We start from the raw sequence: 25,944 nt of genomic DNA, 5'->3' as shown, positions 1-25,944 counted from the left end.
ACAGATGCTCACTATGGTTGTATTACTGTATGACTATACCATGTAGCCACTTCACCCCCCACCTAAAGCCAGTTTTACGCTGTAGGAGTTTTGTTAACGTCACAGATTAAAAACAATCACACACTGAGATTGAATTTCAGATTAAATCAAATTGAGATTGATTTATTGTTTATTGTTACTGTTATGACAAAATCTAAGAGACACCGATAAGAGGATGGCAAAGGATTCTGCAAAACTCATAGGACTGCTCTAAATACTATAGAGAAACCTAACACATTGAGAGGCTCACAGCGACAAAGTGACCAGACGTCATCATTCGTTTTCATTGAGAGCTAGAATAGATGTGGGCGTGTCCAACGTAACCAATTTGAGAAAAGTTTTACTTTATGCAAATGTGGTGTCTTTGGTGCAGTGACGTATGATGTGATGCAGATTTTCACTGGTGAATTTTATATACAAACAGCAAATCTCCAGAATGTTTCTTTTTAACCGCTTGGAAAAAAGATTTGTACTGCTAGCCGCACCACCCATTGATTAAATGTTACTATGGCAACCAGTAATAGGAACGCCTATTGACGACATCATAGTACAGCGACTTGCCATGATAAAATCACTGAATCTGTGAATGCAGAGTATTTCTGATCGCGCTGATTGATGATGTCAGCAGAATGTAGGCATTTTATCACAGGTTTAAGATAACAGGAGCTTCATGATATAATCTGACATGTCTGGAATAACATTCAATAACAAGATTGAATCGGGATCATCGTGTACAGTGTGACATGTAATCATCTTGAAAGACAGCTGAAATCGCACAGTCTAAAACTGGCATAAACTGTCCTCTTGTGTGTATTGCTGCTTCACACGAACACAAACACAGAGCCTGTCCATCTTTTCCGATCTGAGAACACCGCACAGATATTCACAGTCACCACTAAAGGCTTCCACAGTCACCGTGTGAAAAGGTTTGCTTTATGTTGCTTTGCATTCCAGTACGTCTAGTATCACTGTTTTCTTCTGAATGATCAAGTCATGTAACATAGAAAAACTTAGAAAAGAAATGATCAGTGCAGCTTCCCAGGCATCCCGATATCAATGCAAATGTGTGTTCTGGGTTTGAAATGTATTTCTTCATTTTTCGCATTTTTTTCTGCAGGAGTTCCCTCCGCTCCGGGTAAGGTCATCGCTTCTAGAAACACCAAAACTTCTGCCTTTGTGCAGTGGGCTGCCCCCAAAGAGGGCAGAAACCTCATGGGCTATTATGTGGATTGCTGTTTGGTTGGCTCCAAGGTCTGGGCCCCATGCAATCACAGGCCCTACAAGCACACCAGGTAATTTCTTTATACACACACAAGTTCAGTTTTCTGACACATCCTACTTCCTTAACAGATGAAGAGTGGACTAAGGTTAAATGTGTTTCTGGACAGGTTTGTGGTCCATGGCCTGACTGCTGGTGATACGTATAAATTCCGTGTCCAAGCAGCAAACGCCTACGGTCTGAGTGATGAGTCTCAGGAGTCTGATCCTCTCTTCATTGATGCTGCTCTCGGTAAGCATGCAGCTGTGGATCATGTTCTACTTTTATCTTAGACATTATTAGATTATTGGTGTCATTTTGGTGTGATATACTGTGTGTATGTTTTGGCACAGATGTTTGCTTAAATCTCATTTTTAAAATACAGCAAACTATTATATTGATTGTAACTATTTGAATAGGAATAATAGATGAATTAGAGATGATTGTTTCTGTTGTCTCACACAGAGAGAGGAGTGGATTATGGTATGTGAGTTTTGTGCTTTGCTCAAAATCTAAATTCACTAATTTTTTTTTTCTTTACCCCTTAATACCACACTTTTCTCTCCACTGGCACAATCCAGGACGTTTTCACACCGGGCACGTTTGCTGCGGTCCGAATCCGGTGCCTCTGCAGCATTGGTCTGGTTTCAGATTGTCATCACAAACGTGCCTGGAGACCTCAGAGCACCTCCCCACATATATTTTTATTATTATTAATATTAATTAATGCTAGTATGCGCAGTAAGGCACCTCACCTCTTCTGTGTCCCACAACATTCCCCTGCCACTCATGGTACACGTGTGTTGTGAAAACTAATGATATCAAATCACATAAGCGGGTTTACTTCCTGAACAGGTATGGATTATGAGATGCGTTCGCAGGAACTTGCACCACCTCCTACAGGTAGTCTTGGGTTCGGTATCATGCTGTGCTTCCTGGTCTGAACCACAGCATTCACATGACCACTTTTTTCATGCAAACCATACTAAACTGTCAGTGTGAAAACCCCACACACAGCTTAAAGTGTGGATGTGAATCAAATCCATGCTCGTACCTTGAATGCTATCTGCACAGAAAGATTGAATTAAAACTGGTGAATGAAGCGCTGTACAGCAGTCCAGTCATGAAAACGATGCATGTACCATGCTTTAACAAGGTCTCGGTGCTTTTCAGCTGTTCCTTCTGCCCCATATGGCATCACTCTGCTCAGCTGTGATGGAGCCTCCATGACCCTGGCCTGGAAACGTCCTAAACGCACAGGTGGAAGCAGGATCACGTCCTACTACGTAGACAAGCGTGAAGCAGAGTCTGTGATGTGGAAGGAGGTCAGCTCAAGACCTGCCACTAGCAGGGTTTATAAGGTACGGGAAAAAATACATATGAAAAATTTATATTCAGTCTTTTATTGTGATCTTAAGACAAACACAAAAATAAGACAACATTGTAGGAAGAGGTCCTCTTGTTGTTTCTTTCAGCGCAGTTTGCAGTATGCTTCGCTTTGATTGGCATCATAAATTGTGAAATACGTCTCAATCGCTGTCATTTCCCGTCGATTATTCACTAGTGCAAAAAACACGTACTAAGCTTACAAGACAAAGTATCCCCATTGTATTGATATCAACAGTCAAAGCATATTTAACATGAGAAAATAAGCATTATGTAGAAGCGATATCCAATATCAGTGTGCAATACACTGATGCATCTCTGAGAAGACACTTCTGTTGGCTCGATACACAGGTGGAGAATCTGACCGCTGGAAAATTCTATGAGTTTAAGGTTCAAGCTGCTAATATGGCTGGTGTCGGTCTGCCATCTGACCCCAGCATGCCATTTGCCTGTGAGGCCTGGACCATGCCTGAGCCTGGTGAGTATCTGTGGCCTATACAGTCAGAATATGGATGTATCCACACTCACAGTAATCTATTACCCCTCCATCTCATCCCCAAACCTCCTTTCTACTAACAATGAGTCAGCAGTGAGGTTGGGAAACTGTGGACATCGGAGACGATGGACATGCCTACTGATTTTGCATGGTGTCATTACACATTCTGCACACACACACACACACACACACTGCCACTTTATTTATGGCTTTAATTATGACCACTATTCATTATTTATAGACACACTATCCCAAATGATGTCTGCTGTACAGTTTTAAACCCGCTAACCCATGATCGTTTCCCTACAGTTAACTCTATCTATTTTTTTTTTTTGGTATATTGAGTTTATTAATGTACTTTAAGTCATGTGCTACCCTTGTGTTAAGTCCTAATCCTCCCTGTTGCTCTAAATTTCCCAGTTGGATATTAATAAAGTACTCTACATTCATTATTTCTAGCTTAAAGCTCATAGGTGAAAGTAAAATAAGGGATTCCTGAACTCTCCCAGAGAGTCATTCCCATTGCTTCTGATTGAAAAATTTTAGACATGCATTAATGGCTTCCAGGCAAAAAATGAAAAATTTCCACAATATTTCTATTCGTAAAATTAAGTGTTAATTCTGACTATTTAGCATCATAAAATCAGCTTTCGAATATACAAGGTACCCATCAGAGCAGGTTAGTTCTCTCTTTAGGTGTTTCCTTACACTGTTTCACATCCTTCAGGTCCTGCATACGACATCAGTTTCTGGGAGGTGCGAGATGATTCCCTCTTGGTGCAGTGGAAGGCTCCAGTATACCTCGGGACCAGTCCCATCACTGGTTACTTTTTGGAAATGGCCAAGAAAGGATCCTCCGATTTTGTTGCAGTGAATGCTGAGGCTGTGAACCGTTGTTATTTGAAGGTAACGGATGAATTTTTCAACGTCTGTATAATCTAAGCCATATTCTGACTTAATTGCACGGGTTTATAGACTGCAGACCTCAGAATGGCATTATTTTATATATATGTATGTGTATATATATATATATATGTGTGTAATATATATATATACACTATATTGCCAAAAGTATTCGCTCACCCATCCAAATAATCAGAATCAGGTGTTCCAATCACTTCCATGGCCACAGGTGTATAAAATCAAGCACCTAGGCATGCAGACTGTTTTTACAAACATTTGTGGAAGAATGGGTCGCTCTCAGGAGCTCAGTGAATTCCAGCGTGGAACTGTGATAGGATGCCACCTGTGCAACAAATCCAGTCGTGAAATTTCCTCGCTCCTAAATATTCCACAGTCAACTGTCAGCTGTATTATAAGAACGTGGAAGTGTTTGGGAACGACAGCAACTCAGCCACGAAGTGGTAGGCCACGTAAACTGACGGAGCGGGGTCAGCGGATGCTGAGGCGCATAGTGCGAAGAGGTCGCCAACTTTCTGCAGAGTCAATCGCTACAGACCTCCAAACTTCATGTGGCCTTCAGATTAGCTCAAGAACAGTGCGCAGAGAGCTTCATGGAATGGGTTTCCATGGCCGAGCAGCTGCATCCAAGCCATACATCACCAAGTGCAATGCAAAGCGTCGGATGCAGTGGTGTAAAGCACGCCGCCACTGGACTCTAGAGCAGTGGAGACGCGTTCTCTGGAGTGACGAATCGCTCTTCTCCATCTGGCAATCTGATGGACGAGTCTGGGTTTGGCGGTTGCCAGGAGAACGGTACTTGTCTGACTGCATTGTGCCAAGTGTAAAGTTTGGTGGAGGGGGGATTATGGTGTGGGGCTGTTTTTCAGGAGATGGGCTTGGCCCCTTAGCTCCAGTGAAAGGAACTCTGAATGCTTCAGCAAACCAAGACATTTTGGACAATTCCATACTCCCAAGACATGAGTCTGGTGTGGATGAACTTGACTGGCCTGCACAGAGTCCTGACCTCAACCTGATAGAACACCTTTGGGATGAATTAGAGCGGAGACTGAGAGCCAGGCCTTCTCGTCCAACATCAGTGTGTGACCTCACAAATGCGCTTCTGGAAGAATGGTCAAAAATTCCCATAAACACACTCCTAAACCTTGTGGACAGCCTTCCCAGAAGAGTTGAAGCTGTTATAGCTGCAAAGGGTGGACCGACGTCATATTGAACCCTATGGATTAGGAATGGGATGTCACTTAAGTTCATATGCGAGTCAAGGCAGGTGAGCGAATACTTTTGGCAATATAGTGTATATACACATACGTATATATATATATATGTATGTGTGTGTGTATGTGTATATATATATATATATATATATATATATATATATATTAGTATCTGATATATACTAGTCTGGTATCAACGTGTTTTATATGCTGGCAGCCATTTCACATGTAGGTGGATTCCAGCTGAATTGAGACAAACTTGCAAATATAACAAATTAGCATGACTCATTTGTACATTAACTTCAGTATATTACTAATATATATATATTTAGGCTATTGTTATGCTTATATAAATCTTGCTTTATTCGCCCTTGTAAGTTATTTGTGTTCTTAAAGCCATGGTTTTGAAATACATGCATTATTCATGCAAATTCAAGCACTAATCTGGAAAAATCTAGCAACCTCATAGGGTGAAGTTCACTAACTCAAAACATATAAAAAAAAAAAATTCTTTGAATATAAATTAATATAAAGTGAAGCTTTATATTTATGTGGCTGAATTTTGTCATGTAGGTGACTGGTCTGGAGACAGGAGCTTCATATGTGTTTAAAGTATGTGCAGTGAATGCCTCGGGTAAAGGAAAGGCCTCAGATGTGTCTGAGGCTGTGTGTATTAAAGCTCTGCCAGGTAACAATGCCTTTCGACTGTTTTAATGCAAGGCCAATCGTTAAATTATTACTTTTTCTAATGATCAAGATCAAATGTGTCTTAATTTGTACATGCAGGTAAATGAAATATATTGATTTGTCTTAAGGTACAAAGGAGATCGTATGTGGTGTGGACCAGGAGACTGGAGATGTGTTCCTGTCCTTCGAGGCTTGTGAGGCATCTGAACACTCTAAGTTTATTTGGTCAAAGTCCTACAAAGAAGTCACCGAATCCAAGAGAGTCACTGCCTCAGCCGTCGGGAGAACGTATGTTGCATTACATGTGGATAATGAAACGCATCATAACTATATTAAAAATCCAGGTCTTCAAATAATGCTGTTGTTAACTGTGTAACTGTATGGCCTACAGCTCCAGGCTGACGTTCGTGAACCCTGAGAAGGAAGATCTGGGTCTCTACTCTGTGGCTGTGACTGATACAGAAGGAGTTTCTTCCAGTTACACCCTTGAGGAGCAGGGTATGTGAAGGTCTAGTTTAATGCTTTTTCCCATTTCAGCTAAAAATGTCCTCCAAAGCTGATTTATTCCCTCCTTTTTTCAGAACTGAACAAATTGCTTGACCTCAGCTACAACATCAGACATCCAAGTTAGTACGGATATTAATTTAATTTTCTTTTTTTTTTATTTACAAAAATTACATAGGTTTGAACTGTTTAAACGTTTTGGGGTTTTTTTTGCGTTTTTAGTTGTTCCTCTAAAGACAGAGCTGAGCTATGAAGTTCTTGAGAAGGGTCATGTGCGTTTCTGGCTTCAGGCCAAGAAGCTATCCTCTGCTGCATCCTACAGGTTCATCGTTAATGATAAGGAGGTCACTAATGCTGAGGTACAGAGCACTTTCTGCACATGACCTCCTCAAGTGTGTCGTTCTCTATAACTGAGTGATACTTTAAAAGAAAAAAAGCACATATTCATCACATAAAAATGTAATAACCAAGTGTTTCATCAGCGGTCAAGGATACCGGATGGTGCCTTCTTAAATGCTTTGTATTTTAAGTGATAGTGTGTGTGTGTGTGTGTGTGTGTGTGTGATTAGGGTCATAAGATTAGCCACAATGCTTCCACTGGAGTTATTCAGATGGTAATTGAGCACTTCACCAGGGCCAACGAGGGCACATATACTCTTCAGGTCACTGACGGAAAAGCCAAGAACCAAAGCTCCTTGGTGCTTGTGGGAGATGGTGAGACATCACATTGTCCAGCTATGACAGAATTATTGGTCTTGTCACTTTAAGTTAGTAACTATGACTCGGTTTGTTTGGTTTCAGTCTTCAAGGCTGCACTGAAGGAGGCTGAATTTCAGAGAAAAGAACACCTCAGGAAACAAGGTTAGAAATGATGCATACAGTAAATACACCCACTATGCAGTTTATTGTCATGTACCACAACAAACACAAAGTTGTGTAATAGCAATAGACTTGCGTAACGTTCATATTGTTATTGATGCAGCATATTTTTACCTTGCATAAGGTCCATAGACAGTAGACTTCGTATAGAAATATTTCCCCCTGGGTCACACTGCTCATGCTCATACTTTACCCGGGGTTAAGAATTAATCCTGGGTATTCATAATCGGACGTTTTACTACACTATACTTTCCTAAACCCCAGGTTAACGTCCTTATATGCGTATATTTCCGTATCCACAACCATGTTTGGATGCATACAGCTCACAACCACTTTAAATAATGAGGCTTTCACATCACTGAGAAATAATGTCACCTTGTACGTCATCTAATTTCTGATTTCTTAACACCACATCGTTTTACACTGTAAATGTGTGGCACCACAGTGCAGGGTTAATACTGCAAAAGCAGTGATTGGGAGCATGGTTTCATAAACACTGGTTCAAAAAAAAACAAAAAAAAAAACAGCTATGCTAACCCTGCTTCTAATTGACAAGTGTGAAACGTTCCTCTGCCTTTAATAGCAGGGTTTAGAACAACCATAACCTAGGGTTAGGTGCGGAGCGAAAAGCCCTAATGATTTCTGTTTTTCTTTTCTCTTACTCAGGCCCTCATTTCTCAGAGTACCTGTCTTTCCATGTGGATGATGAGGGCACCGTTATGCTTGTATGCAAGGTAAATATGACCTCTGACTTTTAACCGTATACCTAAGCAACATTGCAAACATTAATCTCTGAAATATAGATCTGATTATACAAGAATATTATGTCAAGCCTATAAATTCATAAACACATGCCATAAATATACACTGCATTGCCAAACGTTTGGGACATCCCTTCAAATCATTCAATTCAGGTGTTGTTTTTTTCAGGGGTTCGGCTCGGCTCCTTAGTTCCAGTGAAAGGAACTCTTAATGCTTCAGTATACCAAGACATTTTGGACAATTTCATGCTCCCAACTTTGTGGGAACAGTTTGGGGATGACCCCTTCCTGTTCCAACATGACTGCTCACCAGTGCACAAAGCAAGGTCCATACAGACATGGATGAATGAGTTTGGTGTTGAGGAACATGACTGGCCTGACCTCAACCTGATAGAACACCTTTGGGATGAATTATAGCGGAAAGTGAGAGCCAGGCCTTCACGTCCAACATCAGTGCCTGACCTCACAAATACGCTTCTAGAGGAATGGTCGAAAATTCCCATAAACACAATCGTAAACCTTACGGAAAGCCTTCCCAGAAGATTTGAAGCTGTTATGGGTGCAAAGGGTGGGCTAACTCCATATTACATTCATGTGCATGTAAAGGCAGATGTCCCAGTTTTGGCCTGGCTTGCAGTCTCTGCTCTAATTCATCCCAAAGGTGTTCTATCAGGTTGAGTTCAGGCTAGTCAAGTTCCTCCACACCAAAATCACTCATTTGTGTATTTATGGACCTTGCTTTGTGCACTGGTGTGCAGTCATGTTGGAACAGGAAGGGGTCATCCCCAAACTATTCCCATAACACTGGGAGCATGAAATTGTCCAAAATGTCTTGGTATACTGAAGCATTAAGAGTTCCTTTCACTGGTAGTAAGGGGCCGAGCCCAGTCCCTGAATTCAATGATTTGGAGGGGTGTCCCAAAACTTTTGGCAATATAGTGTATCTAGTGACACTCTTGCATACTTTGATGAACCATCACAAAGATGTTTATGCGATTGTATTCCAGTTGGCTAATGTAAGGAAAGACACCACGTTCACCTGGTTTAAAGAAGATGAAGAAATCACTCTTGATGTCGCACCTAACCCAATGTCTGGATCCTGTGCTCTTCCTATCCCCTTGGTAAAAAAAACCTGAACATCATCCAAATATTTATATTATTTCCAATTCCGAAATATTGAACATAACTTTCATCCGTGTCGCAGTTTTCCAGAAAAGACCAGGGCATTTACAAAGCTGTACTGAGTGATGATCGTGGAAAAGATACTTCTGTTTTTGACATTTCTGGCAAAGGTAACATATATCTCCATATTTTTTTTGCCATTTTTTCAGTTACTTATCATTTTGAATGGACAATCTAATCATCTTTTTTTTCCCTGTGTAGTGTTTGAGGAAATCATCAATGCCATTGCCCGCATTTCTGGTACGCTGACTGCATTTGAAACCTTTCACTAACACATCTCTATTAATCTTGTTAATTATAGAATTTATTCTTTTAATTTTTTTTTAACAAAGCCGTGCGTGGTAGTATATAACATTAGTATCGTGTAACTTTAAAGCCTTTGAGAATGTTGTGTGCTTTATAATAAGTTGAGCATGAGTATGGAATATAAACCTGGGTCCATCTTCTAAATATGGTCCATGGTTGCCCCAGGCTCGTCTGCCTCTGAACTGATGTTGCAGTGCACACCAGAGGGCATCAGGCTGCAGTGCTATATGAAATACTACACAGAGGAAATGAAGACCAGCTGGTTCCACAAGTACTCACTTTTTTTCTTCAGTTTTATCAGGATCCCCAGTACATGATCATGTCTGCAGTGAAGCCGATTTATGTTTTTCAACAGATTTAAAGACCAAATGAATTACTGTTTATTTATAAGCACTATTAAGGGACTGTTCTTATACATTGCTATCACGCTGCCTGATGTTTAGGATTGTAGTGTTGAGTTTTTTTCCTTGTTTTGGGTTTTAGGGAAAGTAAAATTGCCTCTTCGGAGAAGATGAGGATCGGAGGAACGTCTGAAATGGCCTGGATGCAGATCTGTGACCCTACTGACAGGGAGAAGGGCCATTACACCATTGAGATTCACGATGGCAAAACTGCCCACACCCGTTCCTTTGACCTCTCTGGTCAAGGCAAGTCATGCATTGTTATTCAGTTACTTTTAATGAATATTTATACCTATTTAAATGCTTATATATTGAATTTCATTTCTTTAGTGTAAAATGTAAAGTGATGGTATTTGAGCATCTCTTTTGTTTGTCATTTGCCTTATTACATATTCAGACCATCTTTTTTCCTTATCAAAACAGCTTACAATGATGCCTATGCTGAATTCCAAAGACTCAAGTAAGTGAAACAGTGATACACAGCAAAAACATATATTTGAACTGATATTTAGCTAAGAAATTAGTGCTTGTTTTTGCTAATAAGACGTGTTTATTTTTACAGGGCTGCAGCATTTGCAGAGAAAAGTGAGCGCAACACAGTGTGACAACTATTATGCACAACTCTACAATCTGTCTCACAATTTTTCTAATTTAGTGCTATAATAATATTTCACATTTTTATATAACGACTATATATGTGAGTAATGCATGCAGCTGACGCATTTACCAAAATGTCTCATCTCATCCTCTGTAGATCGTGGCAGAGTCGTGGGTGGACTGCCAGACGTTGTCACCATTATGGAGTATAAGGTAATATTTACTTGAATTTTAATCATAGGGTAAAACTAATAGAAGGTGTAAAGAATTTAATAAAGTTTAAATTGAAAAAATGTCACATGCAGCCCTCACCATATCTCCTTCCGTCCTCTGAACCTTTCAGACCCTGAGTTTGACATGTACAGTGTGGGGTGACCCCAAGCCAGAGGTCACCTGGTTCAAGAATGAACAGGAAGTTGTGTCCGACAACCACAACCAGATCTCTTTCGAGAGTGGCAAGTTTGCCAGCCTGACCATTAATTCTGTTACAGTGGATGACTCGGGCAAGTACAGCATCAATGTGCGGAACAAGTATGGCGGTGAGTTTGTGGAGATCACCGTCAGTGTGTATAAGCTGGGTGAGGAGATCCCTGAACCCAAGTTGGGACAGATGGCGAAACCCACCACAGCATCCAAGTCTGTTGCACCACCCTCCTCAAAGCCCCAGACTCCTGCAACATCCATGAAGAGCCCTGCCCCTTCTGTTAAATCCCCAACCCCAGCTCAATCTGTAAAATCCCCAAGCCCAGCTCCAAAATCCCCTGTCCCAACTCCCAAATCCCCCACCCCACCTAGGAGTGCCAAATCCCCCACTCCACCCAGATTCATGAGGTCCCCAACACCCACCAAGAAGTAAACAAAAGGCTGTTACACAAAAGGCTGCTGGTGGATAATGTAGATGTTGAGATAGAAAAAGAAATAGTGCTTGATGATAATTGAATGATGATAAGTGGTTTATGAATCCCAAACGTATTGGCCAAAATAAAAGAATATTGACAAGTTAACATTGTTACTCTTGTCATTTTAATAGAGGTGGCTTAGAAATCACTGTAGTCTTTGTTCTGTCTGCATGAGACCTGTCAAAAATGGGTCTGGGTAGATTTTATTAGCTCAAACTACAACTCAAATATCAGACTCTTGTCATAACAGATGTCAAAGAAGTGGTGAAATGTTGCATTGAATTCAGAAAGATGATCGTTATAAAGATTATGAAGTTGAAACCACTGAAAACAGCCACCATCTTTCTGAATGGCATAGTCATATATATTCCTCTGTAGCTGCCTAATGCTTGTTTTGGCAATAAAAACAGTGATCAACTTCCTTCTGTCAGATTTCCAGTTATTTTGCTCTGTGGCCTTTTTTTCTGAGTTTTACAGTTTTGGATCAGAAATCAAGAATCGGCTGTGCTTTATCAGTTATAACGGCAGTGTCTTAAGAAAATGATCCTCTGGGAAACTGTTACAAATAAGATGACCGTTTGCTTAGCCAGTTCAGCCAGTATACACAGATCACTGAGGCATAACATTATGAGCACTGCCAGGTAAAATGAATAACACTGATAATCTCCTCATCATGGCACCTGTTAGTGGGTGGGATATATTAGGCAGCAAGTGAACATTTTGTCAAGTTGATGTGTTAAAAGCGGGAAAAACAGGCATAAGGATTTGAGGGCCAAATTGTGATGGCCAGACAATTGGATCAGAGCATCTCCAAAACTGCAGCTCTTGTGAGTTGTTCCCGGTCTGCAGTGGTCAGTATCTATCAAAAGTGGTCCAAGGAAGGAACAGTAGTGAACCAGTGACAGGGTCATGGATGACCAAGGCTCATGGATGCGCGTGGGGAGCGAAGGCTGGCCCGTGTGATTTGATCCAACAGAAGAACTACTGTTACTCAAATTGCTGAAGAAGTTAATGCTGGTTCTGATAGAAAGGGGTCAGAATACACAGTGCATGATGGGTCAGGGCTGTTCTGGCAGCAAAAGGGGGACCAAAACATTATTAGGCAGGTGGTCATAATGTTTTGCCTGTTCAGTGTAAGTTATTCAGTTATACTTAACCTGTCAGGAGGGAAGTTTATTTATTTTTTGCATATATTTTCGTTTAAATAAGGCTTAATTGGCTACAATTAATAAGGCTAAAGTGCTTATAAGGTTGTCCTGTAAGGCATAACTGACAAAACATCTCAAGACATGCATGGCAAAAACCACTTATACGTTTTGAAAGTAAAAACATTTATTTGTTATATCTCATTGAGTGGTGTATTTAACAAAATCAATACAATTATAATTTTGTGTTGGCATTAAGGTAAGAATTTAACTGGGTGGGGGTAATTTTCTATAAAGGCTCTTCATAGGCTTGGGATTAAGAATGGGATTAAATTCATTTTCAAGGCCGGAAACATTCACAGATTTTCACCCATTTTTCTAATGTGGGGTAATAAACAGCAAGTAGTAATAACCCACATACTCTAAGTGGAGATACAAGTGCATCATGACAAAACTTCCTCTCATTTCACTTCTATCCATTTACATTTGGATTTTTCTTCAGAGGTGATACATTAACACGTTATAAATCCATATTTCTCAGTATGTCAGTATCTGACTTCTGGCTGGGAAACCGGTTTACCAGACCTGAAATACTAGATGAAGTATTCCAGGGTTTTGTTCCTGTCTGTATCAGATTCCTGTGTCTCAATCTCTAGCCGTTTCATGGCAATAAAATAATGCACAAATGGCTCACCCAGTGCCGCACAAATCACGCTGTCTTCTTCCAGGGCTACTAAGGCATCCTCCAGTTTAACAGGTATGGCAAACTGTTTTTGCTGCACAGGAGCTCTGTTAAGAAACTGTTCTGCACAGAGGTTACTGTTGATACCATCCACACCAGCTGCAATGGTAGCTGCCAGGGCTATGTAAGGGTTTGCCATTGCTGAGCCAAGCTTGTTCTCAATGTGGGGCTCCTGTCCACCGTGAAGCTTCACGTTAAAAGCACAACTGTTGTCATTGCAACCACAAGTGGCATAGAAAATGCTCTTTGAAATATTGCCTCTGGAAAGCTGAGTGCGGCAGCCTAGCCCCGGTGCCATTAGGCAACTTAGAGCTGGTGAGTGGTGGAGAAGCCCTCCAAGCCATTTCTTACCAATCTCTGATATCTCACCAGTGCCTGAATGGAATAGATTTCTTCTGCCATTGGCATCCCATAGGCTGTGTGATAGGCAGGCAGAATTGTAGATGGTGTCATCAGTAAGGAAGGTGGCAATGTAGTTACACTTCCTGGCCATTTCTTTCACGCCAGTACGAAAGGTGAAGGCATTGTCAGCAGCTTCGATTCCAAATTTAGGTTTGAAACAGATCTCTATCTGTCCTGGACCAGTGGCAGATGCAAAGCTCTCCACATTGATGCCCATGTGGTACATCCCTCTTACCAGTTGCTGTAAGAAAGGCATATCATGATTACTTAGTAAAGTAGTGGCAGGGAAAAATATGACCTTGGGGTCCATCCGCTCTAGCACTCTAAAGATGCAGCATTCATAGGTGAAAGAAGAATGGATGGAGAGTCCCATGGCTTGAAGCTGACCAAGCATTAGCTTAGCAAGAAGGCGAGGAGATGTGCGCAGAGGAATCCCTGTAATCGTACAAGGATCACAAATGATACGAGCAGTCTGCTCAGCCCAGGGAAGGGCTCGAAAGGTTGAGAGTTCAGGGATCAAAAGAATATCACTGTTGAAACTGGCAGCAACTGGATGATCAACCTCATTTTCCTTGGGGCTCAGTGTCAGCTCTAGGTAGCTTCTAGGCATGGGCACACCATAAACTGCTTTTTCCTGTAATGCCAATGAAAAATAATAATACCATATATTTTACAATGGAATATTTTGATGATCATTTAAAGTTTTTTTCTGATAATTGAATGTGCTGAGAAATCAACCAAATAAAGAATCATAGCTGGATGAAATCAGATTTGTATTTACATGAAATAAGGAAGCAGGGACTGTCTTGGATCTAGAGACCCCGTGGAGATCAGTGGCTTCAAAGCGAACAAAGCCTATATTCTCACGGTCGATCTGCCTCTTTATGTGTTCAACCTCTGCAATGGAATTTTGGGATCCATAGTATTCTGTGTGTGGATTCTGCCTGTTATCTATGGAGCATACAAAAATCAACATTTCAGGAAATTCTGTTTGTTTTTTATAATAATTTATTCCCATGTTGCCAGACACTACTGGATTCCTTACAGGACACTGACCTTTCTGTGATATCCCACTGTCGACCAAGTATGTTCTTTCACTGGTAGGTAACTTAAAAGTGGTGGGCCTGTTTATATGTCCACCAGTCTTCGATGTGCCACCAGATTCCCAGCCAGACGAAACAGTTTCTCTTGCTCTTCTGTCATTTCCTAGAATGGGCTTGAAGGTTGTGAACGATGGGACGTGATCCGGTTTACAGTCAATTCTCTGTCCAGGCATGTGGCAATGACGACCGACGAATTTATCTTCATCTCTCTCTCTTGTATTTAACATGGAGCGCTCTTTCAATCGGCTTTTCAGTTCCTCCACTGTTTGTTTTGTAGCTGCGTCTCGAGGTAGGTTGTCCCAGTGGCCTTCTCTGTTCCATTCATCAGTATGGGTTAGGTCTTCAGGCTGTGATTCAACGGAGACCTTGGGCCAGCAATGAGGACCGATGGAAATAATAGTGGAGTTGTCAGAGGGGATTGGAGCAGGTACGTTAGTCTGGACCATGGGCAGATCAGTCCTTTTTCTTTCCCACTCTGAAGGGTCTGCATGTTTCCCACTTACCCTTACCCCCTTCTTTTTGCCATGGCTCATATTGCCTCCATCTGTTTGGTCTGAATCCATTAAGGCTGTTTCCTAAATTAAAGAGAATGAGTAATAATCATATTAAGGAAATTTGTCTGTTAACAGAAGCAAATCTTTTCTTTTTTTTATTTGTTACAACATAATAATATACTATTGATTACTGACTAATTCAATATCATGGTCTTCTGTGTCACTGCAAATAGAGACATATCAAATAAAATCAAACCATTTTTCCAAAGAAATAATTGTACCTTTTCTGTGGAGATACTTTTCAATTTTGTGCTTGTTCCTTCGAGCCTTTAATGCCTTCAGATTGAAATTTCATGAAGGATGAGTTGAAACAAGAGTTATGGCAGAGTGCATCTTTTATAGACAACAGGTACAATGCTGACTAATTGGAACAATCCCATTGCACTCACCATGTGCCCAGAGCAAAGTGGTTTACATAACTAATAACCTGTGACTGAACTATCACGCATGCTCGGCCAAACCCAGACAAATCCAGGCTGTTCACTGGGCTATTGTATAGGGTAAAACCTACTGTCCAAAACTGCTGTGTAGTAGCAGCTTTTGTAGAGGTAACTAAGCATGCTTTATTACATTTCTAGAAACACATTACATAAGAGAGAAAGGATACAGAAGCTTTGCCTAGTCCATAATGGAGGTTATATAATGCACAGGCAATTTCATTCTCTTGTAATTTGTTACTCTATATGTAATGAAAAGTCTTGCGATTAGACAGTCATTTTAATGTCAAATATTATTAATTTATTCATCTTCAGTATCTACTGTACTTTTTCCTGGTCAGGTTTGCTTTGTGTTCAAACAACCATTAATAGGCACCATGGGAGGAAACCCATGCAGACATGGTAAAAACATGCAAAATACCAGGAACTTAAGCTAGAATCCATGCAGGGACCAATGAGAATCATGCTAGCAGTGCTACCCACTGCAACACTTTGTGGTACACAACTACCTGTCACCATCAGACATCTCCCTGGTAACCAACAGATCTTCCTGTGATGATCTTCCTTGAACATCAATGCAAAATAGAACTTCCCACCATCTTCCCAGAGGCATCTTAAAACCTTTACCCTTACCACAATGCTCAGAACTTTACCACTAAACTTATCACTAAAGTCTGCTGTCTGGATCCTCTTCCCACATGTCCTCAGGCAAGAGTCTTAGGATTTTACTCACTACCAATTTGCTTGAGACTCCACAAGTCCAAAAATAATCGGTCGTCCTCCCAGAATATACACAATCATTCAGAATTTCATCCATTTCTTTACATTAGGTGTTTTCATACATTAGGTGTTTATCTTCCTACAACTCATTGGGAAGTGAGACGTCTTAGGACTAAGGATTGAGGGTGGACCAGCTATGTAAGGAAGTTACTTTGCCAAAATGCTATACCTTATGGACTGGGAGGGGTTTTGGCCTGAAGAATGCTCCTCGTACATTGCAGATGACATCATAGATCTGTTTCTCGTAACAGTTCCAGTGTGTACATCGGGATTTACTCCAATGGATTGTCCTTTATCCTGATACAGTACTTTGAAAATTGGCTGGTTAATAACTCTCTTTCCCTCTGTCTCTCTCTTTCTCTCTCTCTCTGAAACTGAAATTCAGTTTTTGTAGGTTTTGCATTGCATGCATGCTAGAATGTAAGAATCATGTGAGAACAGTACTGAAACTTGCTTTTTCAAGTTAGGTGGAATTAACACTTTGCATAGGGACATCTGACTTTATATCCTTAATCCAGCATATTGGAACACTATATTTCATGGTGCTCATTCTCAGGAATTTATTCATCTTCAGATACACTATATTGCCAAAAGTATTTGCTCACCTGCCTTGACTCGCATATGAACTTAAGTGACATCCCATTCCTAATCCATAGGGTTCAATATGACGTCGGTCCACCCTTTGCAGCTATAACAGCTTCAACTCTTCTGGGAAGGCTGTCCACAAGGTTTAGGAGTGTGTTTATGGGAATTTTTGACCATTCTTCCAGAAGCACATTTGTGAGGTCACACACTGATGTTGGATGAGAAGGCCTGGGTCACAGTCTCTGCTCTAATTCATCCCAAAGGTGTTCTATCGGGTTGAGGTCAGGACTCTGTGCAGGCCAGTCAAGTTCACCCACACCAGACTCTGTCATCCATGTCTTTATGGACCTTGCTTTGTGCACTGGTGCACAGTCATGTTGGAAGAGGAAGGGGCCAGCTCCAAACTGTTCCCACAAAGTTGGGAGCATGGAATTGTCCAAAATGTCTTGGTATGCTGAAGCATTCAGAGTTCCTTTCACTGGAACTAAGGGGCCAAGCCCAGCTCCTGAAGAACAACCCCACATAATAATCCCCCCTCCACCAAACATTACACTTGGCACAATGCAGTCAGACAAGTACCGTTCTCCTGGCAACCGCCAAACCCAGACTCGTCCATCAGATTGCCAGATGGAGAAGCGCGATTTGTCACTCCACTGCTCTAGAGTCCAGTGGCGGCGTGCTTTACACCACTGCATCCGATGCTTTGCATTGCACTTGGTGATGTATGGCTTGGATGCAGCTGCTCGGCCATGGAAACCCATTCCATGAAGCTCTCTGCGCACTGTTCTTGAGCTAATCTGAAGGCCACATGAAGTTTGGAGGTCTGTAGCGATTGACTCTGCAGAAAGTTGGTGACCTCTTCGCACTATGTGCCTCAGCATCCGCTGACCCCGCTCCGTCAGTTTACGTGGCCTACCACTTCGTGGCTGAGTTGCTGTCGTTCCCAAACACTTCCACGTTCTTATAATACAGCTGACAGTTGACTGTGGAATATTTAGGAGCGAGGAAATTTCACGACTGGATTTGTTGCACAGGTGGCATCCTATCACAGTTCCACGCTGGAATTCACTGAGCTCCTGAGAGCGACCCATTCTTTCACAAATGTTTGTAAAAACAGTCTGCATGCCTAGGTGCTTGATTTTATACACCTGTGGCCATGGAAGTGATTGGAACACCTGATTCTGATTATTTGGATGGGTGAGCGAATACTTTTGGCAATATAGTGTATATTGATGCCGATGGTATTCTGAGCCCATTTAGATTATATTTGATATACTGCTTCGATATATAGCATACAGTCATTGAGTCACTGACTGTATGAGAGAAAGTTCAAGTATTCAATTTCAATTATACTCACGTAATATTGTCTTTAAACATCACATGATCACAAGCATACCTAATATCTATCTCTCTGTGTTTATCTGTTGAGCTATATGTCCCACTCCCAAGCTCCCAGGTTTCTGGGTTTCCAGTGTGACCACTTCTTCTTTCCGGACTTTCCTGATTCATCCAGATGCTCTACCCCTGGTTGAAGTCTTGTCGCTTGCTGGTGCTCACTGCTGATGTGGATAGATCTGTGTGGACCTGGGGCCTGCTGTGGACAGAGCCACTTAAAGACTATCACGCCGTCACAGATCTGCCGTTACATCTGTCAGCTTGCGACAGCAGGGAATTAGTGTCTATAATGAACTCAGAAACTACACTGACCTAATAGTTCCTCATGAGCCCTTGGTAGCTGTTGTAGAAACTGTCCAGTGTCACCCAAATGAGGATGGATTTCCTTCTGAGCCTGGTTCTTCATAAGGTTTCTTCCTCAAATCATCTCATGGAGTTTTTCCCTGCCAACCTGGCCTCAGGCTTGCTCATTAGGGATAAAATAGTTACCTAACTTTAAACTTCCTATACTTCTGTAAAGGTGCTTTGAGACAATGTCCAATGTTGTTAAAAGCGCTATACAAATAAATTGAATTGAATTAATACAACACTTTGACAGTCAGGTGTCCACATACTTTTGTGCATTTGGTGTATATGTCATGCAAATATCTCACGAATAAGATCACTTTATTCTGTTTTCTCTGATCACAATAACTTCACTGCAATGCTGACATTTTTTTGCCCATTGCTATGACTATCCAGTTTATTCTCCTCACATGTTAAAGGATGCTATTATCCTATTCGTGCCAACATTCTGCTAATTAATGACATGTGTTCCGGTCGTGACTAAGAAATTAGAATTCATTAACTGTAATGAAGAACAGTGTTTATTGTGTAATGAAGAGGCAGTGGTGATGATGATGATGATGATGGCGGCGGTGACCTGGTTTCTCTCGTGACGCGCGCGCGCCGTTCTCAGGGCGCGGCTGCTGCAGGCTCTGCCTGGTCTGCGCGAGCCGCTCTCTCACTTCGACACGACGCTGCCGCCGCGGCTGTATGGTGGAAACACACTTCAGATATTTTACCTCTTTCTACGGACCGGCTTTATGGTTAAGCTACAATCTTCAATGAGTAAGCATATTCCAGTAAGTAAAAGACATATTTTTTTCCCCCCCTAAAACTTCCATCACGTCTGTTTGTGTGTAGATTTTGTTTGTGTTCATTTTTTTTTTGTTGTGGAATTGATTTCAAAACGAGGTCATTGTCCTAGCCTGGGAGCTACTAGCTAGCCCGGCGTATTCGTTGTATTGACCAGAACAGACGAATGATTTTCCTCAAATTGTTAAATATATCTCCATTTCTAACAGTTCTCGAAAGCGTCTTTGCTCGCGGTGACTATTTCGTTTTTGTTTCTTACCTACTTTCCCCGACGGCAGTATGTTACCTGGTTAGCTTTATGCTTTAGCTAAGTAGCTAGCTAACCAGAGGATTGTGATTGTGTATTGCCAAACTTCAGATGTCAAGGTAACATTATTTATCTTTTTTTTTTAAAACCACTTCAACGTGTTAACAGTTAACGTTAAGGATATGATTAAGCTTTAAAAGCTGATAGAAATGAATAAATATTTCCAGGTCATTGGGCCCCAGGTTTGTAAGCTAGCCAGCATTTTTTTTTTTGCCGCATTCACATTATCCGTCTCAGCTGCTAACCAGCAGATTCTTCACGAGTCCTGTTTCTTTGTGCTCTCTCTAACTAGCTGTGGCCTTCTGTGGAGGTCTTTTGCTTAGCTTAACGCTAAGCTGACTCAATTCTAAACCCTTAAGATGATTTCCGAAACCTCTAGGTAGGAGAAGATATTACATGGTTAATGTTGGCTCACTAGGTAGGAAGATCAAGTCAAGAAACAAACCGCAAGATGGACTGGTTTATATATAAATAAATGGACGTGTTAAACAAACAAACAAACAAACAAAACACTACAGGTTCTTGCTGGGAAAAAAAAATCTCTTGGTCTGACCAGGTACCAAAATGAATCCAAGCTGTTTGACTAATCTAAGGGTCTGAAGGATTTTTACATCACAGTTACCTCACTGCTGTTATTTTCCTAAGACAACTTTGCATTGTGATTGTAACTCTCTCTTCTACCAGCTGAGCAAAATTGTCTACAAGTTTGGCTTGTCTTAGACATATTTCCCACAAGCGGGGTCAGGACAGCAAGAATATTTAGGACCGATCAGATATTTTCATAACCGCACGCCGTTTTGACTAATAGGACGGTTGACGTACAGCATCACCTTATTTCTTTGCCTCTGTCTGATCCCTCCATCTCTCTGCTTTGTGTCATTACAGCAGTTCTGTGGTGTATTGGGTCACACATTTATGGAGTTTCTGAAGGGCAGTGGAGACTACTGCCAGGCTCAGCACGGCGTATATGCAGACAAGTGAACGGCGAGCCTTGCTACCTCACTGGAAGAGAGACTTGTGTGAGTGCTTTAACGTTGGCGGGATCGGACACGGAGAGCGGGGCGTCCACAGCAGCCAGACCAGTCTGGATGGGGTAAAAAATCTCCAGAAGTGCACTGCCCTCGTTGGCCCTCCGTTTCCTTGCTCACCCGAGGACCAGCCTTTTTTTTTGTTTTCTTTAATTTATATATATATATATTTTTTTTCATCAGTTCATTTTCTTTTTCGTTCAATTTGCTCTTTTCCCACCCTTTCCCCCTGATTTTCTGCAAATTTTTCTTATTTTTAAAGGGGAGATTGGTGAAGTTTCCTTCCATTTTTTTTCTGTATATTTTTATCAGTTTTTTCATTGTCAGCAATGGCTCGTATGAATAGACCTGCCCCTGTGGAGATCACGTATAAAAACATGAGGTTCCTCATCACCCACAATCCTACCAATGCCACCCTAAACAAATTCATTGAGGTGAGCCTTTTTAAGTGATGCACTTTGCAAATTTGCTAAATGTTGGGGGGTGATTTTTTTGGTTGAGGTTACCCTTAACTACTTGGTCAAAAGCCACAATTTATAATATCCAATTCATATCTAAAGTTACCTGTTAGAAGATTTTCAGGAACCTCTGCCAAAATGCTCAGTTGTGAACTTGCTTTTATTATTATTATTATTATTATTATTATTATTATTATTATTATAAGAATTATACCTGAGGTTTTTTTTCTCTCTGCAACTAAATCATTTTTCATCAGGAACTAAAGAAGTATGGTGTGACAACAGTTGTTAGAGTGTGTGAGGCGACGTATGATGCCAACTTGGTGGCCAAAGAGGGCATTCAGGTTCTGGTAAGTTCACTGTAGTTAAAAGCACAACACATTATTGCTTTAAATGAAAGATGAATGCAGCAAGATATTCCAGCACTAATACTTTTCCTTAAAAAATCTGCAGGATTGGCCATTTGATGATGGAGCTCCTCCTTCTAACCAGATTGTTGATGACTGGTTGAATCTACTGAGGATTAAGTTTAGGGAGGAGCCAGGCTGCTGCGTAGCTGTTCACTGTGTAGCCGGCCTTGGAAGGTAATGTTTTGTGTAAAATGATTGATATGGTTGTTAGCGTGTTGTGATCTTTGTATGATATCATGCGCTTGAAAAGAAACCCGCAGGCTAGAGTGAAACCAGTGATTGTATAAATCTTTGGACTATAATAATAATAGCTGTTTCTACGTTGAAGGGATTTTTTTAGGGTGTGATATGTGTAGGTGAATTACAGTAACACTGACTAGGTAGGCTGTCCTGTTCGGCTGTGTTTGTCTCCTCAAAGTAAACACAACTTAAATACTGAGATAGTAAACCACTGAAATATCATATCCTCTCTAGGAACATAATCTGAGTGAGCGCACTGATCAAAGTGAGAATACTGTCTCAGTCACAGACTAGTTGGACATCTCCTTTGGGGGGAAAAAAAATCCTGATTCAGGAGAGCTCATGTAATGGCTAGAGTCAATTAGCAAGCTGCCAGTTACAGCAGAAATATGAAACCTGTTAACAGCAGCGAAGCAGGAAGCTAGGGTTACTGAAATGGCAAGTGTTCTGTAAGAGGTAGGTGGAGTTTATTTAAAGAAGTCACGTGGAGTGCGTAGCAATAAGAGGAAGTTGGCATAGTCACTCTGCATGTTACAGGTGTGATGCAAAGCAGAAGGATTTTGTGGGCGTTTGCGCATACTGGTAGAAGCAGCAGCAAGGCAAGTGGCGATATTCATGCACTCGCTTCTTATCTTCTGTATATCCAAGAGATTTAAAATAGATATTTGCTAGACGGCGTATCAGAGCCGCTCAGAACATACCAAGTCCCTGTCTTGCTTTAAAACTTCCTGCTTAGGTGTTTAACACAGGCTGTCTCTTAGATCGGACATTCTGACCTTACAGTCAGAAGTATTTAATAATCCAAAAAATCCAGGTCCGCAACTGACCAACAGAAAGGCTTCAAACATTACCTTTAATAGAAAACTGGTTAGTGGTAGTAGTCAATAACAGTCTACAATAGTACAAAAGTATAGGATTTTTGGGTTTTTGTATATACAGAATGCCCTCATGTAAAATGATTACAGCCTGTCTTTTGAACAATGTACATAATACTGGTTTCAGACTCACTTAAAGTAAGGTTACTATTCCACTGGCACAGGTGACGCATATTCTTCAGAGAAATGCACATTGCATATGCAAAGCTTCACATCGCCGTGCTTACCGATGGGTGCAGCACCAAATTGAGTTTGAGAGGTCATGGGCAGGTGCAGATGTATTCAAACCTCGGTCAGGGAAATTGTCACGCTAAAGCATGCAAAGACCTTGTAATGGTGTGCTTCCACCTTTGTGGCGACAATTTAGGAAAAGCTTACCTATAGGAATGATGGTCAGGAATAACAATGTAGTGTATAACAGGAGGCTAAAAAATCTCAGAAAAGACGAAGGAAACAGTAACTTTTTTTTTTTAATAGGTTTTTTATTTTCGAATCATGGACCCAGGTTAGTACTTTGCTCCTGTTCAGCAAGTGTAGGATTCAACACATGGGGAGCTGAAACACTAAAGTAGCTTTTGTTTGCGTGGATCGCTGTGGAGCAGCAGTCTGGTGTAGTGCATTGGTCATTATCTGTCCTTGTGTAAGATATAGTTGTATAACTTTTTTAAATTGTGATTTAAGAATTCAGCAAAAAATGGTACAGACAAATTCATTCCTTTTTATGTTTAGCTTGCAGTTAATTCCAGCCTCTACACAAAGCCTCTTCTTTAACATATTGTATGGTTCTGTGTGTGGTCTTTTCATCCCCACCCACAGAGCTCCAGTCCTTGTTGCCCTCGCTATGATTGAGTGTGGAATGAAGTATGAAGATGCTGTCCAGTTCATCCGACAGTAAGTGCTTTTAAACCAGAGTACCCTGCTGTGGGTACCATGTTGTTCATTCACTGTTGTTTTTTTTTTTGTGCGCGCCATGCTGTGTAAAGTGTAGAGACTGTTGTATGTGAAAATCCAAGATCATCAAATACTCAAACCAGCCCGTCTGGCACCAGGAATCATGCCACATTAACTCAAATGGCTGGCCTGTATGCATGGCTTTATGCATTTCGCTGCTGCTACACGATTGGCTGATTAGATTTATTGCTGCAAATAAATCTGTAGGTGTCCAAGTTTTTGTATATATTTTATATCATATCATTTTTTTTCATATACATGCATCTATGAAGGTTTAAATCCTGTAAGTTGTGTGGTGGTGTCTATGGATCAGACTTGTTTGACACAGCCCCTTACACAGCAAGTTGTGATGCAGTGTGTGTTTTGACACCTTTCTCTCATAGCCTGCATTAACGTTTTCAGCAAATTGATCAGACCAGATGAGCTAGCTTTCACTCCCCGTGCACATCAATGAGACTGTGTCTGGTTCACTGGTTGTCCTTCTTTTGGAACAGTTACTAGCCATTGCATACAGTGAACATCCCACAAGACTTGCTGTTTTGGCGATGATCTAAACCCAGCCATCAAAATTTGCCCTTTGTCAGTCACCCAGATCCTTGAACTTGCCCATTTTTTTCTTATTTGAACACATCAGGAACTGCCTAATATTTCCACCCCCTTAACAGGAGCCTTTGTAACAAGATAATCAGTGTTATTCACATCACCTTGTTTTAATGTTATTGTGTGTGAGCAAGAGAGAGAGAAATAAAATCTGTCCGTTTTTTTTTTTTTAGCTACCATTAAGAATCATCTGCATGAAGGTTGTTTCTGTCATACTGGTTCAATGCTGTGTCCGTTTTATTCTCAGAAAACGCCGCGGAGCATTTAATAGCAAGCAGCTCTTCTACCTGGAGAAATATCGCCCAAAGATGCGTCTTCGCTTCAAAGATTCAAACGGCCATCGCAACAACTGCTGCATCCAGTAGAGCTTGTGCCAAAGCCCTACTGGAAACCTTTTAATCCAGATATTTCTGTAATGTGGACAGTTATTACTCATAATTGGTGAACATGTGAAAATACTAAAAAGATAAAAAATAATAATAATGATAATTTTTCACTTGTGATTATCCCCTTTTGTGTTGATTTTACAGTGTGGCCTCAGTCGGCAAGGTGAGTGCTTATTGTATGATCATGTTAAAATTTCCACCGATGCTAATTTTTGATTCCAGCCATCAACTTGTACAAACATTTTGTAAAGCTGTTACAGGAGTGCCCTCTGCCAAACAGTATTTTTTTGTTTGTTTGTTTGTTTGTTTGTTTTTTAACAACTATCAACAGCATAGGTATCATTTAATCTTTATTTTGTTTTTGAAGATCTTAAAATGCCTTATTAAAATGAAAGGAGGCCGTTTCATGGGGATCATTCGATGGCATTTGGAGAAGCTTCACTTGTGAAAACAGCTGCAGAGAAAAAAAAATATATACACGGCAGGAAAATCATGAATTACAAAAAAATAATTGTGTGTATGTGGAAGGTATGGGATCTAGTTTGTGTTGTTTATCCAAACTTCGTTTACTAATTACTGCCATGTCGATAGTGTGATATTTTTTCTTTTCTTTTTTGTGTTTTGGCTTCAAACTGGACCTCTGCGATATTTTGTATGCCTTTTTATTTGATGTGCGTAACTTAAAAATACTTGGATACTTGATTTATGTACGGTATTTGAAACGTGTACTATTAGATTGGCTATTTATACTATCACTGGGTATGTGTTTTAGTATAGTGAGAGAAGTTGTAACTGTTCACTGATGAGAGAAAACGTAAAATAAAGGAATACACTGAGGACACGAGAGGTCTGCGTATGGCACGTGAATTTGTCCACTTG

The 25,944-nt window shown here is 40.9% G+C and overlaps 3 protein-coding genes across 7 annotated transcripts in view; 2 read left to right on the top strand and 1 right to left on the bottom strand.

The window, feature by feature from the left end:
- The window catches only part of myom2a (myomesin 2a), a 30,563-nt gene extending 18,615 nt beyond the window's left edge, over window positions 1–11,948 (top strand). For 3 of the 4 annotated variants that reach the window (XM_058400937.1, XM_058400935.1, XM_058400938.1), the window contains 23 exons: window positions 1,157–1,331; window positions 1,428–1,549; window positions 1,763–1,780; window positions 2,471–2,658; window positions 3,035–3,161; window positions 3,907–4,085; window positions 5,888–6,002; window positions 6,130–6,289; window positions 6,393–6,499; window positions 6,583–6,627; window positions 6,728–6,864; window positions 7,075–7,219; window positions 7,307–7,366; window positions 8,051–8,118; window positions 9,153–9,266; window positions 9,350–9,437; window positions 9,529–9,567; window positions 9,799–9,904; window positions 10,117–10,280; window positions 10,458–10,494; window positions 10,597–10,619; window positions 10,789–10,844; window positions 10,975–11,948. In XM_058400937.1, coding sequence (XP_058256920.1) covers window positions 1,157–1,331; window positions 1,428–1,549; window positions 1,763–1,780; window positions 2,471–2,658; window positions 3,035–3,161; window positions 3,907–4,085; window positions 5,888–6,002; window positions 6,130–6,289; window positions 6,393–6,499; window positions 6,583–6,627; window positions 6,728–6,864; window positions 7,075–7,219; window positions 7,307–7,366; window positions 8,051–8,118; window positions 9,153–9,266; window positions 9,350–9,437; window positions 9,529–9,567; window positions 9,799–9,904; window positions 10,117–10,280; window positions 10,458–10,494; window positions 10,597–10,619; window positions 10,789–10,844; window positions 10,975–11,487 — 2,786 coding nt within the window. In that variant the 3' untranslated portion in view covers window positions 11,488–11,948. The remainder of the gene's footprint in view (window positions 1–1,156; window positions 1,332–1,427; window positions 1,550–1,762; window positions 1,781–2,470; window positions 2,659–3,034; window positions 3,162–3,906; window positions 4,086–5,887; window positions 6,003–6,129; window positions 6,290–6,392; window positions 6,500–6,582; window positions 6,628–6,727; window positions 6,865–7,074; window positions 7,220–7,306; window positions 7,367–8,050; window positions 8,119–9,152; window positions 9,267–9,349; window positions 9,438–9,528; window positions 9,568–9,798; window positions 9,905–10,116; window positions 10,281–10,457; window positions 10,495–10,596; window positions 10,620–10,788; window positions 10,845–10,974) is intronic. The other variant, XM_058400936.1, reaches the window with a different exon arrangement.
- A 981-nt stretch (window positions 11,949–12,929) lies between these two features.
- On the bottom strand, window positions 12,930–15,823 carry lgsn (lengsin, lens protein with glutamine synthetase domain). Of its 2 annotated transcripts, XM_058401235.1 has the most exons (4): window positions 15,698–15,823; window positions 14,876–15,497; window positions 14,601–14,770; window positions 12,930–14,453 (listed from the first exon to the last, which is right to left on the bottom strand). In XM_058401235.1, exons 2-4 carry the CDS (start codon window positions 15,483–15,485, stop codon window positions 13,269–13,271), a joined length of 1,965 nt encoding a protein of 654 aa, XP_058257218.1. In that variant the 5' UTR covers window positions 15,486–15,497; window positions 15,698–15,823; the 3' UTR covers window positions 12,930–13,268. The 2 variants fall into 2 exon arrangements, with proteins under 2 accessions (XP_058257218.1, XP_058257217.1); XM_058401234.1 differs by having other exon boundaries at window positions 14,601–15,497.
- A 5,623-nt stretch (window positions 15,824–21,446) lies between these two features.
- Window positions 21,447–25,909, top strand: ptp4a1 (protein tyrosine phosphatase 4A1). The gene is made up of 5 exons (XM_058401238.1): window positions 21,447–21,579; window positions 21,861–21,953; window positions 22,057–22,187; window positions 23,945–24,019; window positions 24,927–25,909. Exons 1-5 carry the CDS (start codon window positions 21,475–21,477, stop codon window positions 25,042–25,044), a joined length of 522 nt encoding a protein of 173 aa, XP_058257221.1. The 5' UTR covers window positions 21,447–21,474; the 3' UTR covers window positions 25,045–25,909.
- Window positions 25,910–25,944: the final 35 nt, after the last annotated feature.

Source organism: Hemibagrus wyckioides, linkage group LG10, assembly GCF_019097595.1.
Source record: "Hemibagrus wyckioides isolate EC202008001 linkage group LG10, SWU_Hwy_1.0, whole genome shotgun sequence".
Classification (NCBI taxonomy): domain Eukaryota; kingdom Metazoa; phylum Chordata; class Actinopteri; order Siluriformes; family Bagridae; genus Hemibagrus; species Hemibagrus wyckioides.
Note: the sequence above shows the minus strand (reverse complement) of the source record. Positions and strands in the feature narration are given on the sequence as shown.